Source organism: Mobula hypostoma, chromosome 2 (assembly GCF_963921235.1).
Source record: "Mobula hypostoma chromosome 2, sMobHyp1.1, whole genome shotgun sequence".
NCBI classification, from domain to species: Eukaryota; Metazoa; Chordata; class Chondrichthyes; order Myliobatiformes; family Myliobatidae; genus Mobula; species Mobula hypostoma.
Window position 1 is genome coordinate 250,094,190 of NC_086098.1, and position 17,997 is coordinate 250,112,186.

The 17,997-nt window shown below is 40.4% G+C and overlaps 1 protein-coding gene across 2 annotated transcripts in view; it reads left to right on the forward strand.

The window, feature by feature from the left end:
• tti1 (TELO2 interacting protein 1) overlaps positions 1 to 16,222 on the forward strand; it is a 38,413-nt gene extending 22,191 nt beyond the window's left edge. Inside the window, exons 4-8 of one of the 2 annotated variants that reach the window (XM_063041985.1) lie at positions 4,165 to 4,316; positions 8,611 to 8,751; positions 8,973 to 9,177; positions 11,461 to 11,548; positions 12,391 to 16,222. In XM_063041985.1, the coding sequence (XP_062898055.1) occupies positions 4,165 to 4,316; positions 8,611 to 8,751; positions 8,973 to 9,177; positions 11,461 to 11,548; positions 12,391 to 12,571 (767 nt within the window). In that variant the 3' untranslated portion in view covers positions 12,572 to 16,222. Of the gene's footprint in view, positions 1 to 4,164; positions 4,317 to 5,952; positions 7,054 to 8,610; positions 8,752 to 8,972; positions 9,178 to 11,460; positions 11,549 to 12,390 lie in introns of those variants that run through there. The other variant, XR_010017156.1, reaches the window with a different exon arrangement.
• The last annotated feature ends 1,775 nt before the right edge of the window (positions 16,223 to 17,997 follow it).

Consider the following 17,997-nt stretch of genomic DNA (forward strand, 5'->3'; position numbering starts at 1 on the left):
AGATCATTGTTAATGCCTCCTCAATCTCTCCAACTACTTCCTTCAGAACCCAAGGGTGCATTCCATCAGGTGCAGAGGATTTATCCACCCTCAGACTATTAAGCTTCCTGAGCACCTTCTCAGTCATACTTTTCACTGCACATACTTCACTTCCCTGACACTCCTGAATGTCCGGTGTAGTACAGATGTCTTCCACTGTAAAGATTGATGCAAAATACGCATTCAGATCCTCTGCCATCCCTGCGCCTCTCATTACAATGATTCCAGCGTCATTTTCTATTGGTCCTGTACCTACCGTCAACTCTTTTACCCTTTATATACTTAAAAAAACTTTTAGTATCTTCTTTGATATTCGTCGCCAGCTTCCTTTCATAACTCATCTTTTCCTTCCCAATGACCTTCTTAGTTTCCTTCTGCAAGTTTTTAAAAGCTTCCCAATCCTCTATATTCCCACTAGCTTTGGCTTCCTTGTATGCCCTCTGTTTTGCTCAACCCTAATAGAATCATTCTGAGTAACATGTACACTCAGTAGTGACTTTATTAGCTACCTCCTGTACCTGATAAAGTGGCAACTGAGTGTATGTTCATGGTGATCTGCTGCTGTTGCCCATCCACTTCAAGATTCGAAGTGTTGAGCATTCAGAGATGCTCTTCTGTACACCACTGTTGTAATGTGTGGTTATTTGAGTTACTGTCACTTTCAACTAGTTTGGCCTTTCTCTACTGACCGCTGTCATCAACAATATGTTTCCCCCCCACAGAACAGCAGCTCACTGGACGTGTTTTAGTTTTTCACACCATTCTCTGTTAACTCAGGATTTGGTTGTGCATAATGTCCCGGGAGATCAGTTTCTGAAATACTCAAACCACCCTGTCTGGCACCAACAATCATTCCACGGTGATAGTCACTTAGACCACATTTCTTCCCCATTCTGATGTTTGGTCTGAACAACAACTGAACTTCTTGACCATGACTGCATGTTTTTGTACATTGAATTGCTGCCACATGATTGGCTGATTAGATATTTATATTAACGAGCAAGTATACTTAATAAAATGGGCACTAAGTTTATATAGTCCTTTTATATGCTGAATAGTAAGTTCTGTATAATTACGTACTACTTTGACTTTGTAGCTTTGAAACAGTTGTGCTGAATTGGTGTTTGTTTAACCTTTAAGGAGGACGGTTACAGCTGCAAAGCCAACTAACAAAATAGAATGCGGTTTCATTCGTTGAAATTTCTTGCAGCAGTTAAGGTGACACGGCAGCATAATGATTTGCATACTGCGATTATAGCACTAGCGATCCAGGTTCAATTCCATCTCCAGCTGTAAGGAGTTTGTACCTTCTCCCTATAACCATGTGGGTTTCCTCCAGGTGCTCCGGTTTCCTCCCACATTCCCAAGACATACAGATTAGAAGGTTAATTGGTCACACGGGTATGATTGAGCTCATTGCGATAGAAGAACCTGTTATTATGCTGTTTCTCTAAATCAGGGGTTTCCAATGGACCACTTCCTTAATGGTGTTAGTCCATGCATAAAAAATGTTTGGGAACCCCGAGTTTAAATTTTTAAAAAATTGAGAGGATCAGGTGTTGTGTTAGCTTTAAAACCTGCCAGAAAATTGTTTTATTTTCACCTCCAACACTTCTCCCTGGGTGCCAAAGCATAACTGTTTTGACTGTGGACTGAGCTTCTTGCTTCTATTTTATCTGTCACTAATCCACCACTTTCCACCCCTGTAGCGGATTACTTCTCTGCTGTTGTCCCAACTCATCCATTGCTGACACCTTCTTATATTCTTTGTTTACTATAGGTGTTACGTTTCCTGGCCGGATCCCACCTTCATAAACCTGAGCTCATTTAAAACTCTGCCCTAGCTTCCACTTGTCCCATATCCCACTTGTTGTTCACTAACCTAGATTGACTCTCGGCCAGACAAAGCCTTCAAATTTTTATCTTTTCCACCTTCCATCTCCATATTTCTCACTTTCTTCTCCCTCCCCCACCTACCTCCCCCTCACCTCTCAAAGGTGGTGATGAATCAGCATATAGGAGGAAGATTGAAAATCTGGCTGAACATCAACCTCTTATTTAATGTCAGCAAGATCAACCTGATTATTTGAGCCAGTCCTCATTGAGGGACCAGAGATGGAGAGGGTCAGTAACTTTAAATTTCTCAGTGTTACCATTTCAGAGGATCTGTTGTGGACCCAACACACAAGTGCAATTACGAAGAAAGCTTGGCAGTGCTTCTGCTTCCTTAGAAGTTTGCGAAGATTCGGAATGACTTACAAAACTTTGTCAAACGTGTGGTGGAGAGTATATTGACTGGCTGCGTCACAGCCTTGTATGGAAGCACCAATATCCTTGAACGCAAAATCCTACAGAAAGTAATGCATATGGCCCAGTCCATCACGAGTAAAGCCCTCCTCACCATTAAGCACATCCACATGGAGTAGTGTTGCAGGAAAGCAGCATCCATCATCAGGGACCCCACCACTCGGGTCATGCTGTCTTCTCGCTGCTGTCATCAGAAAGAAGATACAGGAGCTTCAGGACTCACGCCTCCAAGTTTAGGAACAGTTATTAACCCTCAATCATCAGGTTCTTGAACCAGAGGGGATAACTTCAATTGCCCCAACACTGAACTGTTCCCACAACCTTTGGACTCACTTTCAAGGACTCTTCATCTCATATTCTCTATTTATTGTTTATTTATTTATCATCATTATTATTATTATTATTTCTTTCTTTCTGTATTTGCACAGTTTGTTATCTTTTGCACACTGGCTGTCTGCCCTGTTAGAACATAGAACATAGAATAGTACAGCACAGTACAGGCCCTTCAGCCCACGATGTTGTGCCGACCCTCAAACCCTGCCTCCCATATAAGCTCCCACCTTAAATTCCTTCATATACCTGTCTAGTAGTCTCTTAAACTTCACTAGTGCATCTGCCTCCACCACTGACTCAGGCAGTGCATTCCATGCACCAACCACTCCCTGAGTAAAAAACCTTCCTCTAATATCCCCCTTGAACTTCCCACCCCTTACCTTAAAGCCATGTCCCCTTGTATTGAGCAGTGGTGCCCTGGGGAAGAGGCGCTGGCTGTCCACTCTATGTATTCCTCTTATTATCTTGTACACCTGTTGGTGCGGTGGTTCAATGTTTCTATGATGGTTACTAGATGGTTATTGAGTAGGTCTGCAAGAAAATGAATCTTGGCGTTGTATATGGTAACATATTTATAGTTTGATAAGAAATTTACTTTGAACTTTGAACCTACCAGCTTATACACTTTCCCGTCCCCAACCTTCTTATTCTGGCTTCTTTCCTCTTCCTTTACAGTCCCAATGAAGGGTCTCAGACTGAAATGTCAGCTCTTTATTCCTTTCCACAGACGCTGTATTTGTTCCACCAGCATTTTGTGTATGCTTCCAGCATATGCGGAATCTATTCAGTTTATGAACTATCAAAGATTTAGAATTAGCTTTATTTGTCACATGTACGTTGCAACATAAAGTGAAATGGGTGGTTTACATCAACACAGTCCGAGGGTGTGCTGGAGGTAGCCAGCAAGTGTCGCTATGCTTATGGTGTCAACATAGCACGGCCACGACTTGCTAACCCTAACCATATGTCTTTGGAATGTGGGAGGAAACTGATATTTCCAGAGGGAGCTCACAGAGAGAGAGAGAGAGAGAGAGAGAGAAAACACATACAGACTTCTTATCGCTAGCACTAAAGCGTTATGCTAGCCGCTATGCAGGTCAAGCAGCTCCTGTGGAGAGACATGGAGTCAGCAATTCAAGTCAATTATTCCTTCATCAGAATTCTGGTGTTTTCTGCTTTTGAACTTTGTGTCTATAGTTCATAGCTTTATGTGAAAGAACCAATAATCTTATATTTATGACCTTCTGATTTATCATGCCTGCTATTCAACCCTGGGCTTTGTTTATTTGATAGTCTTTGTGTAACAGTGCCCGTTGAAGATTCGGCTCTTTATTCCTTTAAGTAGATGCAGCCTGACCAGCTGAGTTCCTCCAGCATTTTGTGTGTGTTACTCTGGATTTACAGCATCCGCAGAATCCTTTGTGTGCTGATGATAGTTGAGATTTCTAACAGCCTTCAGGTATGTCTGTATGTGCTCTGTTTCAGAATGTGAAATTCCCAGTCAAGCTGAACCTAATGTGAACTATGACCACCCTGATGTGAAGAAAGAACTGCCGGCTCATATCCAAATTACCAAGGATGTGATGGAAAGATGTATTCACCTCTTATCAGACAAAAGCATTAAATTGCGACTGAAGGTCTTGTATTGTTCTATGTCCAGAAGATAGAATATAAATTTTTAAGCACTTGCTGGGTATCTTTTGAGTTGCATATTTTATTTATTTAGAAGTGCAGCACGTTAACAGGCCCTGCAGCCCAATGAGCCCGCACAGCCTAATTCTACCCATATGACAAAGTAATCTATCATCCCATATGCCTCTGGAATGTGGGAGGAAACCGAGCACCCAGAGACCACCCATGCAGTCATGGGAAGAGCATGAGAGAACACCCATGCAGTCACGGGAAGAACATGAGAGAACACCCATGCAGTCACGGGAAGAACATGAGAGAACACCCATGCAGTCATGGGAAGAACATGAGAGAACACCCATGCAGTCACGGGAAGAACATGAGAGAACACCCATGCAGTCACGGGAAGAACATGAGAGAACATCCATGCAGTCATGGGAAGAACATACAAACTCCTTCCTGGCAGCAGTTGGAATTGAGCCCGGGTTGCTGGCACTGTAATAGTGTTTTTCCAACCACTATGCTACCATGCCACACCTTGAAGATAAACTGTTCTAAGAGTAAGAGTGAATGTCATCTGATATTCTGTTTAAAACAAAATGCATTAAACTTCAGGGTGAACAAATCCAGCTGAAGCATTTATTTGAAACCTCAAATTATGTAAAATGCTTTACTCTTGTTTTCCCTGTCATTTCAGAATGATGCATTTATCTTTATTTACCTTTTCAATATTAAACTGGTTGTGGATTTCAGTTTCCATTTCCTGAAGAATTGCTTTAGACAATTATAAAGACAGTCTGGAAATTGTTCAGTGGCTGTAAGACATTTTTAGTATTTGAACTGTGATGGACCAGCAGACAGGTTGGAGGGTGTTAGTGGTTAGAAGGCGGGGGGAGGGAGGTTGAGTTCAGTGAGAGGCAGTGGGTTAGACAAAATCAGGGTGGTATCTTAAGTCGTGCAGATGTGTTGTTGAAACCTCTTTTTCAATATGCAGCCAACCATACATGCATTGATACGAACCATAGAATTGGTCACCAGCATGCATTGAGGCCATTGTGTTATCAAAAATCCTCTATGAGAAATTCTCTATTTTTAAATGTTTGTTTTTTCTCATTGAAATGTGGTTGCATAATTACAAAATTGGGATGCTTTGTGATTCAAATCCAAGACACATTTCATAGGTCTAAAAATTAATAGTTTTGGTGACATACTTTTAATTTGTGTCTGTAAAAGTTGAGAAATCATGACCTGATTTGCAAAAAGAAATTCATGTAGGCTGAAATATAAATAAGACCAGTCAGCAACAATAGATGAGACGTGGGTTTAGTGGCCCAGAGTTTGATGCTAGTAGTGAGCAGTGAGCACTTGCTGCTGTTCTGCTACTGACCTTTGTGGATTCTTCAGTTGTGATCTTGCAACCGGATGTTACCTTCAACTGAGAGGTCTGATGCAAGTCCACTAACTTCACCAGCGGCAAAGAATGTTAAAGTCTTTGAATAGTCTTCACATTTGGAAACCTGAAAGCAGCAAAAGTTTGCAAAACTTCAAAGAAAAATGTAATGAAAATATTAATGTTTGATTGTTTAAGAATGCATTTAAGCTCAATTTTAAAATTGTGTATTAACTGTGTAATTCTTCCTCAAGGCTGTTCCGTACCAAGGAATCCAAGTTAAACTGGCAAATTTGATCCAAAGATAGCTCGTTTATAGGAATCAGAGAATAATGGTGGAAGGTTTCTTTTTCAAATGGAAGCCTGTACGCAGTGGTGTGTTACAGGAATCTGTGATTAGACTCTTACTATTTCTTAAGCGTTTTAATGCCTTGAATATTTCACAAGACGTATGATGAGTAAATGCAGACGACACAAGAAGTGATGGAGAGGTTGCAAGTGAGGATGGTAGACTTAAATTACAGAATGATATTTATAAACAGTGGAGTTAGGCAGAGCAATGGCATCTGGAATTTAATTCTAGTAAGTGTGAGATTATGCACTTTTGGAGGTCTGATAAGAGTAGGGCACACAATGAACAGTCAGTCTCCAGGGAGTATTGAAGAACAGAAAAACCTTGGTATATAAAGGTGACAGCACAGATGGGTAAGAAGATGAAATGCGCACAAGGAATAAGTCTTCATTAGCAAAGGAGTAGAATATAAGAGCTAGGAGATCATAGTACAGACATTATAAAGCTGTAGTTAAGCCTTTGCTGGAGTATTATGTGCAGTTTTTGTCACTCCAGTATAGGAAAAAATATGATTGCATTCGAGAGGATTTTCCCAGATGCTGCCTGAAATGGAATGTTTTAGTTGTATTTACAGAGGCTGAATAGGTTTGTTTCCTTGCAAAGGAGGAGGAGGCTGAAGTGGGTCCTAATGAAGGTGTACGAAATTATGAGGGGTATAGATAGTAGAAGCTTGTCCTCCATAGAATAGATGTCTAAAATTGGAGGGCATAAGGTTAGAATAAGGTGTAAGAGATTCTGAGATGATCTGAAGAAAAATGTGGTTGGTATTTGGAATGCACCAACGCAAGTAGGTGATAGAGATAGGAACTCGCTCATTATTTAAATACCTGGGCAAGCACTTTAATTGCCAAGCTGTGAAAAGCTACAAATCGACTGCTGGAAGATGGAAGCAGCATGGATGGAAACTTCAAACACGAGGAAATCTGCAGATGCTGGAATTTCAAGCAACACACCTAAAAATTGCCAGTGAGCGCAGCAGACCAGGCAGCATCTCTAGGAAGAGGTACAGTCGACATTTCGGTGGAGACCCTTCGTCAGGACTAACTGAAAGAAGAACTAGTAAGAGATTTGAGAGGGGGAGGGGGAGATCCAAAATGATAGGAGAAGACAGGAGGGGGAGGGATGGAGCCGAGAGCTGGACAGTTGATTGGCAAAAGGGATACAAAGCTGGAGAAGGGAGAGGATCATGGGACGGGAGTCCTAGGGAGAAAGAAAGGGGGAGGGGCGAAGCCCAGAGGATGGGCAAGAAGTATAGTGAGAGGGACAAAGGGAGAAAAAGGAGAGAGAGGGGAAAAAAAATTTAAATAATAAATAAATAAATAATGGATGGGGTACACAGGGGAGGTGCGGCATTAACGGGAGTTAGAGAAGTCAATGTTCATACCATCAGGTTGGAGGCTACCCTGACCGGAATATAAGGTGTTGTTCCTCCAACCTGAGTGTGGCTTCATCTTGACAGTAGAGGAGGCCGTGGATAGACATATCAGAATGGGAATGGGATGTGGAATTAAAATGTGTGGCCACTGGCAGATCCTGCTTTCTCTGGCGCACAGAGAAACTTGTTGGTTGGCATGGACATGGTGGATCAAAGGGTCTGTTTCTGTATGACGCTAATCTGGGTCTGGTTCAGCTAGCAAATCCTCTGCTATAATGCAACAGGTTCTTCCTGCCGCACTGGATTTTATGTGGATTCCAACACCAGAAGATGGGAATAACTCAGCCGACAAGCTTGCAACTTTAGTGTTCACAAGGAGTTCTGAATGTCATAAGAGGAAGTGGGTGGAGGGGAGGGATGAATTGGTTTTGTTGGATCTTGTTACTTGTGTGATCCAGAGGTTCTTCAGAAGTCAATAATGAGGCATTAAGATTACTGCTTACAATAGTTTCATTAAGTATTACAAGAGCAGGAAACAAACAAGAAAGAGGAGCTGAAAGAACAAAGATGTGTAAAAAGGAAAAAGTAGTTATGGTCGTCTCGTACTCAGACTAGATCTAACAAAATTCCAGTGATAGCAATTAAGCTGTGGAATAGCTGGATTCAAATAGAGTGATACCTGCTGCAGAAAACAGAAGTTTCTAGAAAAATACAGGAGCAGTTGTACCATAATTACTGGAAAATACACTGAACAATTACATGTATATAATTGATTATATAAAAACACAAACAAACATAGCAAAGTTAAACTACAAGAAAAATGCAAGGGAAAATATGAATTCTACACCCCAATCAACAGTTTGCAATAATAGAGATATTGTTATTAAAATCTTCATTTTCAATTGCAGTCTGCTCTTCCCCCAGTTGCTTATGTGACTGAGGTGTAATTTATTTAAGTACTTAAATTTCAAAACAATTGAACCCACAAGCCCTATAGATCTAATAGATAATTGTAACAATAAATGTTTTTTTAATCAACATGTCTTAGCACAGTAAAATTTCTTAATAACAAGTGTTTGAAGTGTTTAATGCAAGATAGTTAGAATGAATATATAAAAGCCTCTGCTTTTTCTGTAACCCTTTCAACTGCCTCATCTGCATCTATGGAATTTCGTTTTCAAATAGATCTTGGATGTTTTGGAGCTGTGTGTAATTGTTCTCCAGAATAATCTGAATGAACTACTTCCAATGGTTCACCGTGCGTGGAGTCCCCTTGTACAGAGATTGACCAATGATGAAGCCCTTGTTGTCCTCAAGGCATTCAAGGTAAAAATTGTATTTCTTACCAGCTGTTATTGGTGAATTTATGTAGCTCGCATGATTTAGATTAAACTAGAGCAAGATGCTTTAGGCTGACTTCATTACCATATATTTGCATGCCTATGAATGAAAAATAATGTTCTGGATATCAGAAATTCATAGCGATTTTTTTTTCTCTGGTTATGTATGTATAGGGAAGGATATTGAATTGTTTCTATCTTGTTTAGGTGCTGTGCACACTGGCTGATATATGTGGTGATTTCCTGAGGAGCCGAGTTTCTAAAGATGTTTTGCCAAAGGTGACCAAAACTTTAGTAAGTCAAGCCCTGGTTAGTGTCAAGGCTGGGCCCATCTATAGCCACACACTCGCCTATAAACTTCAGCTAGCTGTGCTTCAAGGACTTGGAAAATTATGTGAGAAACTGGAACTTAGTAAGTATATACTTCTGAAGTCAATGCGTGACCTATTGCTATTAATGCAGCTATATTTTGATTGTGTTGGCACGTGGCCAAGTGGTTAAGGCGTTGGTCTAGTGATCTGAAGGTCGCTAGTTCGAGCCCTAGCTGAGACAGCATGTTGTGTCCTTGAGCAAGGCACTTAACCACACATGGCTCTGCGACGACACTGGTGCCAAGCTGTATCGGCCCTAGTGCCTTTCCCTTGGACAATATCGGTGGCGTGGAGAGGGGAGACTTGCAACATGGGTAACTGCCGGTCTTCCATACAACCTTGCCCAGGCCTGCACCCTGGAAACCTTCCAAGGCACAAATCCATGGTCTCAAGAGACTAACGGATGCCTATATATTTTGATAAATTTATGCATTTCAGATTACAACTTGTAAGGAGATAGCTACTTAAAATAATCTGTTAATGGTTAAAACTGTGCAACTATTCATCTAGGAGGTGGTTGAGCAACACACACAGAAAATTTTGTGTGTGTGTGTTGCTTGAATTTCCAGCATCTGCAGATTTCCTCGTGTTTAGGAGGTGGTTGAAGTGGGTTTCTTCATATGTGTACAGTAGCATTATACTGTTTACTGTTTTACTTGTGTCATAAATTCACATTATGCAAAATGTCAATCTTCTGGAATATATATTAGGTAACTTATTTGTAGTAATATTACTTTGTGTTGTGTGAGTTATATGTATTGTGCACCTTGGTTTGGAGAAACGCCATTTTGTCTGGCTGTATTCAGTGAATTTGAAACAGTGATATCTACCTATTTAAATCCACATTCATCAATGATCATATTGATTTGTACTTTTCAAAGTATAAAGTATACAGAAGTAAGAGAAGTTGGGGGCATTGGAAAGGGTACAGAGGAGATTTACCAGGATGCTGCCTGGTTTAGAGAGTATGCATTATGATCAGAGATTAAGGGAGCGAGGGCTTTACTCTTTGGAGAGAAGGAGGATGAGAGGAGACATGATAGAGGTGTACAAGATAATAAGAGGAATAGATAAAGTGGATAGCCAGCACCTCTTCCCCAGGGCACCACTACTCAATACAAGAGGATGTGGCTTTAAGGTAAGGGGTGGGAAGTTCAAGGGGGATATTAGAGGAAGGTTTTTCACTCAGAGAGTGATTGGTGCGTGGAATGCATTGCCTGAGTCAGTGGTGGAGGCAGATACACTAGTGAAGTTTAAGAGATTACTAGACAGGTATATGGAGGAATTTAAGTTGGGGGCTTATATGGGAGGCAGGGTTTGAGGGTTGGCACAAAATTGTGGGCCGAAGGGCCTGTACTGTGCTGTACTATTCTATGTTCTATGGTTTTTCTTCATTAACTTTAAAACTAGAAGTATCTAATCCATGTCATTTCGGTAAGGTGTTTACTTGTTCTTCTGGCTGTGGTAATATAGGATTGTGTAGTTGTTAGTGCAACACTAATTGTATGCCAATTCTCATTTCTATTACAATCAAGAATTAAAAATGCACACCATGTTATCCTTTGTAATTGAGGACTATGTATCTAATATATATCTTGGTCTATCAGAAAGGTGATTTTATTTTTTTGTTTAAATGCTGAATTAGCTGTGTAGTTGAAATAGGGACCTATAAATGAAAACGATAATGAGAAGGTCAAGCAACTTGTCTGCTGCGCCCTCCTGAGTTAACTTTTTTTATTGATGACCTTTTTTGTCAACCTGAAACATTAACTTCTGCTTCAAACCAAAGATAGTTTCTGATCTCTTGAACACTTCCAACATCTGCAGTTTTTTTTTGCTTTCAAATAATTTTAGTTAGCTTCTCACTCAGTGGTTACAGAGTGGCAGATGTAACAAATGGCAGATTACCATATTGAATTTGGATGGCTGGTTTCAGTCTTCAGCCAGCTCTAAAATCTGAACTCGGCTTGGCGTAGCTGCTGCAACTGTTCAGTTTCGTTAATATCTAGTACTTCGGCTCAGAACTAATTCTACAACCTATGGACTCACTTTTTAAGTCGTGTTACCAGTATTTTCTTTTCTATTTGGACAATCTGCCTTGCACATTAGTTGTTTGCCTGTTTTTGTTTGTGTATATTTTTTCATAAATTCTATTGTTTCTCACAATTTTCTTGTAAATGCCTGCAAGAAAATGAATCAAGGTAGTGTATGGTGACATATTCGTACTTTGATAATAAACTTGACTGAGTTTGAGGTATAAAAGTGGCATAAAAATGGTTTGATCTTCTTGATGTGGGATAAAAGCACAGTTTTTCTTATTGCAGGTGAAGTTGACTTGGATATGGTGGCTAGCAGTTGTTTATCATATCTGAGCAGCAGGCAGCCAATAAAACTTCAGGAAGCAGCCTGCAGGTAATTTATATGTCACAGATTTAAATAAATTATAAGGAAATTGTTGCCTGTAACTACTTTTATTGCATTCACCCCAACCACAAACTGTTTCAGCTGCTTCCATCTGGCAAAGGGTACTGCAGCATTAAAGCCAGAACGTTTATTTTTTACAAGCCATTCGACTTTTTAAAATCAACATGTCTGTACATTGCGACGGAATCATAACACAAAGATTCTTACTCCCCTCAAATTGTGGGATGGATATAATATTTAAATAAATTCTAATTTTTAATATCCTTTTTAAGTATTGGATACATTTTAAGTGTCTGGACAGCATCAAGGCATAATGTATATTTCAGGCATTCCAATTTAGATTTATTGGGTCTCATGTTAAACATAGTAAATGGTGCTGTAAATTCCATTGTTCTTTCTAATCAACTTGCCTCCCCAAGAATGAAGTTACAACGCTGAGTGTTACGTGGTTGGCCTACATGTAAATTCATCCCCCGCAAAGTATTTTGTAGGTATGTTTAACATTCCCACTCACATGCATCAAAATTGAAAGTAAGAACCCAATAATGGCGCCATAATTAAGACTAAATAGCTGAGCCAATTGGACAAGGAGCATCTTAGCCTGTGGTAAATTGTCTGATTTCCATGAGATGGAGTGATTCTGCAAATGTTCTCAATGCCTGGGGTTGGAGAGGGGAGAACTGATAGTAAAGAGTCTTTGGCTGAGATCAAAGCAAATGTAAGAAATTTGATGGAAAATACGGTATATGACAATCACTTACAATATAAAATTATTTCACTTGGTATCAAAGGCACTTACGAATGTTTAATGCCTTCTTTTGTTTCACCAGTGTGTTTTCCCATCTGTCTGAAGTTGACCCTGATGCCATTTGGCTGATTCTGAATGAACTTTATTGTCCAGATGCTTACAATCCACCACACACCAGCCTTCCACCAATTCGGCTCACTGGAATGGGAAAACCAAGGAACGAATTCACTGATAATGTGATTCGGCTTTTGAAGAGCTTATGACACAAGTTGTGGTACCTGTAAACATGTTGGGTATCTCAACATAAAAATCCTCTCATTTGGTGCTTTGCATGAACATTCATTTTGGTGTAAGAAATGCATTGAGTGCAGGAACTTAGTTACTGCAGTACATAATTTTATCTGATGGACTTAACACCAGCTTCCTCGGCTTATTTTATGTCATCACCAAAGATGTAAGTACACAGACTTCATGATCTGTGACTCATAGAAGGATTTCACACATTAAACAACTGTCATAGTGATCTTGTTTACTGCAGAGGCTGGACCTGTGGTAGGCTAGAACACGCTTGCTGTCTTCTGCTTGTCTCCACAAATAAATCATGCACTTTAGAGAACCCCAAGGCAGTCACAAAGAACTTAGTTGATTGGTGAGTAGTTGGGTTGAGATTTACAGCTGTATTAACCCTGTCAAACTCCTTGAATATGCACTCAAAGTCTTGAGCGTACTTCAGATTTGAATAGAGTTGAGTCTCAAAGCTATTTCACCAATTTTAGGATTCTTACCAAAGAGCTGTGGATAATAATGTGTTTATTGCTGAAACTGATCTGTATTGCTGACCTTGGAGAAACCACAGAAGCATAGATGTGCTTTTTTCACATTTAGGCTGGTGACTTGATATTGATCGATTCTTGACTAGTTCCCAAGAGGTCCACCTTAGAGAGTCTGAAGGGAAGTACATTACTGATAGGTAGCTGAAATTTGAGCTATTGAGAATTAAGTACAAACTGCCATGAGTTATTGCAGCAACTTTCTGTCTTACTTGTTGCAAGTCTAAGCAACGAAGGTTGCTCCACTAATAAGTCTGAATGTCATATCTTTAGGATTTTGTATGTCCTACTAGTTATCTACAGAATTGCTTGAACCAGGAACATAATAGATTCCTCGTGTGTATCATGTATACTTGGCCTTTTTTCAGAATGTATAAATTGTTAACTGCACTGTGGTACAGGTAGCAAGAAAGAATAGGAGTTAAAGACATTCTTGATTGCTCAATCCGACTCTGTTCCTTCAAAACGTGATGGGTGGAGATAGCTGTTTTTCTTTCAAGACCAGAAAACATAGCAGAATTAGGCCAATCTACCTATGGTGTCTGCTCCACCATTCCATCATAGTGGGTGCCAGGGCAGTGGAGCGGTTAGCGTGATGCTATTACAGCTTGAGGCACAGACCAAACATCAGAATGAGAAAGAAATGGGATCTCTGTGAGCTTGACTGTGGAATGATTGTTGATGCCTGACAGGCTGGTATGAGTATTTCAGAAACTGCCGATCTCCTGGGATTTTCATGCACAGCAGTCTCTAGAATTTACAAAGAAAGGTGCTAAAACCAAAATTAACATCCATGAGCTACAGTTCTGTGAAAATGTGCCTTGTTAATGAGAGACGTCAGAGGAGAAAGGCCAGGCTGGTTCAAGCTGACAGGAAGGCGACAGTAATTCACATAATCCCACATTACAGCAGTGGTGTCAGAGGAGCATATCCGAACATGCATGTCAAACCTTGGGATACAGCACCAGAAGACCACCAACATACCTAATCAAGTGGAGGTACCTAATCAAGTGGCCTCTCCTACTACCACTATCCCTGGCAATGTGTTCCACGTACCTGCCACTCTGTTTAAAAAAAAAAATCTGACATCCCCTATACTTTCCTCCAATACTCTTAAATTTACTTAAGTTCCACTACTTAAATTTGTATGTATTGGAGCAAGATTATTTTTAAAAATTTGAGCCTTTAACTGAGGCTCTTTGAACTCATGTACAGGGCTTTAACAGTACAAGCAGCGGAAAATCCATGAAGGTGGTATGGGTGAAGGACTGTAGGGTCTGTTGCCTGACCCCTCACTGCAATTCACCTGACCTTGCATCATGGAACAGAACTACAGCAGCTTAATCCAGAGGATGCTTGGACGATGTGGCACTGTGAAAAGTATGTCAATGTACATAGAGCAGGTTGGATCAAGCGTTATCTATCGCAATAATTTTTTGACCTTAATTAGACCATTTCAATTATTTTTCCCATAAAAGCATCTCAATCATGTTCCATCAAGACCTCTCAGCTCTAATATATCTTGGTGCTGAACAAAAATCTCATCATTGGTTAGGGGCTTCTGACAGGCCAGCAAGCCTCTCAGAGGAAATGTATGGTCTGTGTTCAAAATGACTGATCCTTGTGATGTTGCATCCTCTCAACCCTTGCATTCGCTTTCAAAACAAAATAAATCTCTGTAGGTTCATCCCCTAGCATGGTGGCAAGTGAAATATAACGGAGTGGGTTTATAGGCAGATTGCCATGCACTGATACGGTTACAGCATGCTTAATACAATGGTCTAGGAGCAAGTTTTCAGCTGTCAAATACAAGCCCTATCCCAAGGCTCTTCTGCAGTGTCAAAAGTAAAAAGAAAAAATGATTATGTCTGTTCCAGCTGGTACTTGAGTTTCAAATCCCACTGTAGCAGTAAGGAAATTTGAAATAATCTTGAAAACACCAACGGAGATTAATGCACTGGATTTTAAGTTAAGAGAAAAAGAACTAGCAGCATGAAAGTAAACTTGTGATGGTACCCAGTCAAACTCCTCCCTGGTGATGAAGGCCGACTTGAGGGCACTTCTGTGTACAAACAAGCATTTGGTGGACTGGTAGGTTGGATGGCAGTGGATTTACGGAGCTGCAGATACCCGCTAGATAGAAATGCAGCATGCTGCCCCTTCGCCCTTTCCCTCATCTCCTGCATCACAACAGTGGGGCTTGACTGAGCCAAGCAGAGCTGGGAGTAATCAGAAGACTCACACTGAGTCAGTGAAGCTGGCTGGCAGCTGCTCATTTTCCTGCTACAGCAATCTTGTTCATTTCCAATTCATGAGCATTCTGGGTGATTAACAGATCTTGGGAACAGAACCCTCTAACATGGGGACCTACTGCATGTAACCTTAGACCTTTCTATGTAGTTGTTTCTTAAATGCCTTTTATGCAGGAGCAATCAGGGTTGGACAATAAACTCTGTCTTTACTAGCAAAGTGCACATCTCGTAGTTTTTAAAACTAGTTTTAGAACTATGACCATTTAATACTTAATTCGCCATCCCACTAAAGCCTCCTAAGTGACAGTTTGCTTCCTTATGAGTACTAGCTTACATTTTTTAATCTCTTAAGTTATTTATTTTACTTACTGCATTTGTAGGTACTGTATGTTTAACAGCTCAGTACAGAGTTTACACTGGATTCATCTGCTGAGGAGATACTCAAGCTGGGGTTTTATTTTGTAGGGGTTACCTTTTTGATGTAACCCCTACAAAATAAAATGCCATCTCCTGCCTATAAGAAGTCATAAGTTGTAATTTGTTTAATTTCAAAACTGTTGCATGGAACATTACATCACAGTACAGGCCCTTCAGCCCACAATCTTCTGACCTTTCAAACTACTCCAAGATTAATCTAACCTTTCCTTCATAGCCATCCATTTTTAAAAAACTTTTTCTTGCATCAGATTCTGAAGAGGGTTTGTGAATCATATTTTGACTGCATAAAAATAAATGCATATTAACAAACAGATGATTATTAAAATTGTATAAATATTTCTTCCCCAATTCTGGTTGTATATTGAAATGATGTTTTATAATTAAAAAAAGTAAAATTTCCATTCTTTAAATTTTAGTCAATTGTTTATGTGTACATTTTTTGTAATCATAAAAAGATGCCTTAAAGTACAGTACACACAAAATGCTGGAGGAACTCAGAAAGTCAGGCCTGATTGAAGGGTCTCATCCCAAACATTTATTTCCCTTTATTTGATGCTGCCTGACCTGCTGAGTTCCTTTAGCATTGTGTGTGTGTGTGTGTTGCTGAAGATTTCATGCCACTGCAGGATCTTTTGTATCCCTAAAAGAACAGTGTCAAGACGGGGAAACAGTTGGCTAACATATTTATTGCAGTTCCAGTCATGTTAATTGATGAAACATCACATGGTGACTTCCAAGTGGCAGGTGTTACCAGACACAGTAAAGTACCAATTTTATTTATTTCAGACATGCTGGAAAATGCAATGAACTCTTGATTAAAAGAGTCAAGCTCTTCTGTTCCAATATAAAATCTTCCATTCCCCTTTCTGGCACCACTCTTACCCCATCTCCTCTCCTCACCTGTCTATTACCTCCCCAAGTGCTGCTCCTCCTCTTTTTCCTGCAGTCCATTCTCCGCTCCTATCAGATTGCTTCTTCATTCAGCCTTTTACCTCTTCCACCTACGTTCCCCCTCCCATCATTTCACCTGCCAGCCTGTACTCCTTCCCTTTCCCCCACCACCTTATTCTGGCTCCTCCCCAGTCTTGATGAAAGGTCTTGGCCTGAAACGTCAACTGTTTATATCTCTCCGTACATACTGCCTGACCTGCTGGGTTCCACGAACAGTTTGTTTGTTGCTCAGGATTTCCAGTCTCTGCAGACTATTCTGCAATTTCTTGTTCACTCCTCCAAGCTACAATCTGTCCATGAGACCATAAGACATAGGAGCAGAATTAGGCCATTCAGCCCATTGAGTCTGCTCCATCATTCAGTCATGGCTGATCCCAGATCCCACTCAATCCCATACTCCTGCCTTCTCACCATAACCTTTGATGCTCTGACCAATCAGAAAACTATCAGTTTTTGCTTTAAATATACCCACGGTCTTGGTCTCCACAGCTCTCTGTGGTAGAGCATTCCACTGATTCACTACTCTCTGGTTAAAAGAATTCCTTCTTCCTTCTGTTCTAAAGAGTCACCCTTCAACTTGGAGGCTCTGCCCTCTAGTTCTAGACACGCCCAACATAGGAAACATCCTCATAATATCCACCCTACCTAGTCCTTTCAACATTCAGTAGGTTTCAATGAGATTCCCCCCCCCCCGCACCTTCTTCTAAATTCCAGCAAGTACAGGCCTAAAGCTGCCAAAAGCTCCTCTATGTTAAACCTTTCATCCCCGGAATCATCCTTGTGAACCTCCTCTGGACTCCCTCCAATGACAACACACCCTTTCTGAGATATGGAGACCAAAACTGTTAATAATACTCCAAGTGTGGCCTGACTTGAGTCTTATAAAGCCTCAACATTATCATTGTTTTTATATTCTATTCCCTTTGAAATAAATGCCAACATTGAATTTTCCACCTTTACCACAGACCACTTATAAATTAACCTTCTGGGAGTCTTGCATGAGGACCCCCTAAGTCCCTTTGCGCCTCTGATGTTTGAATTTTCTCCCCATTTAGATAAGTCTGTATTTTTGTTTCTTTTACCAAAATGTATTATCGTACATTTCCCAACACTGTATTCCATCTGCCACATTTTTGCCCATTCTTCCAATCTGTCTTAAGTCCTGCTGCATTCGCATTGCTGCCTCAGCACTGCCTACCCCTCCACCTATCTTTGTAT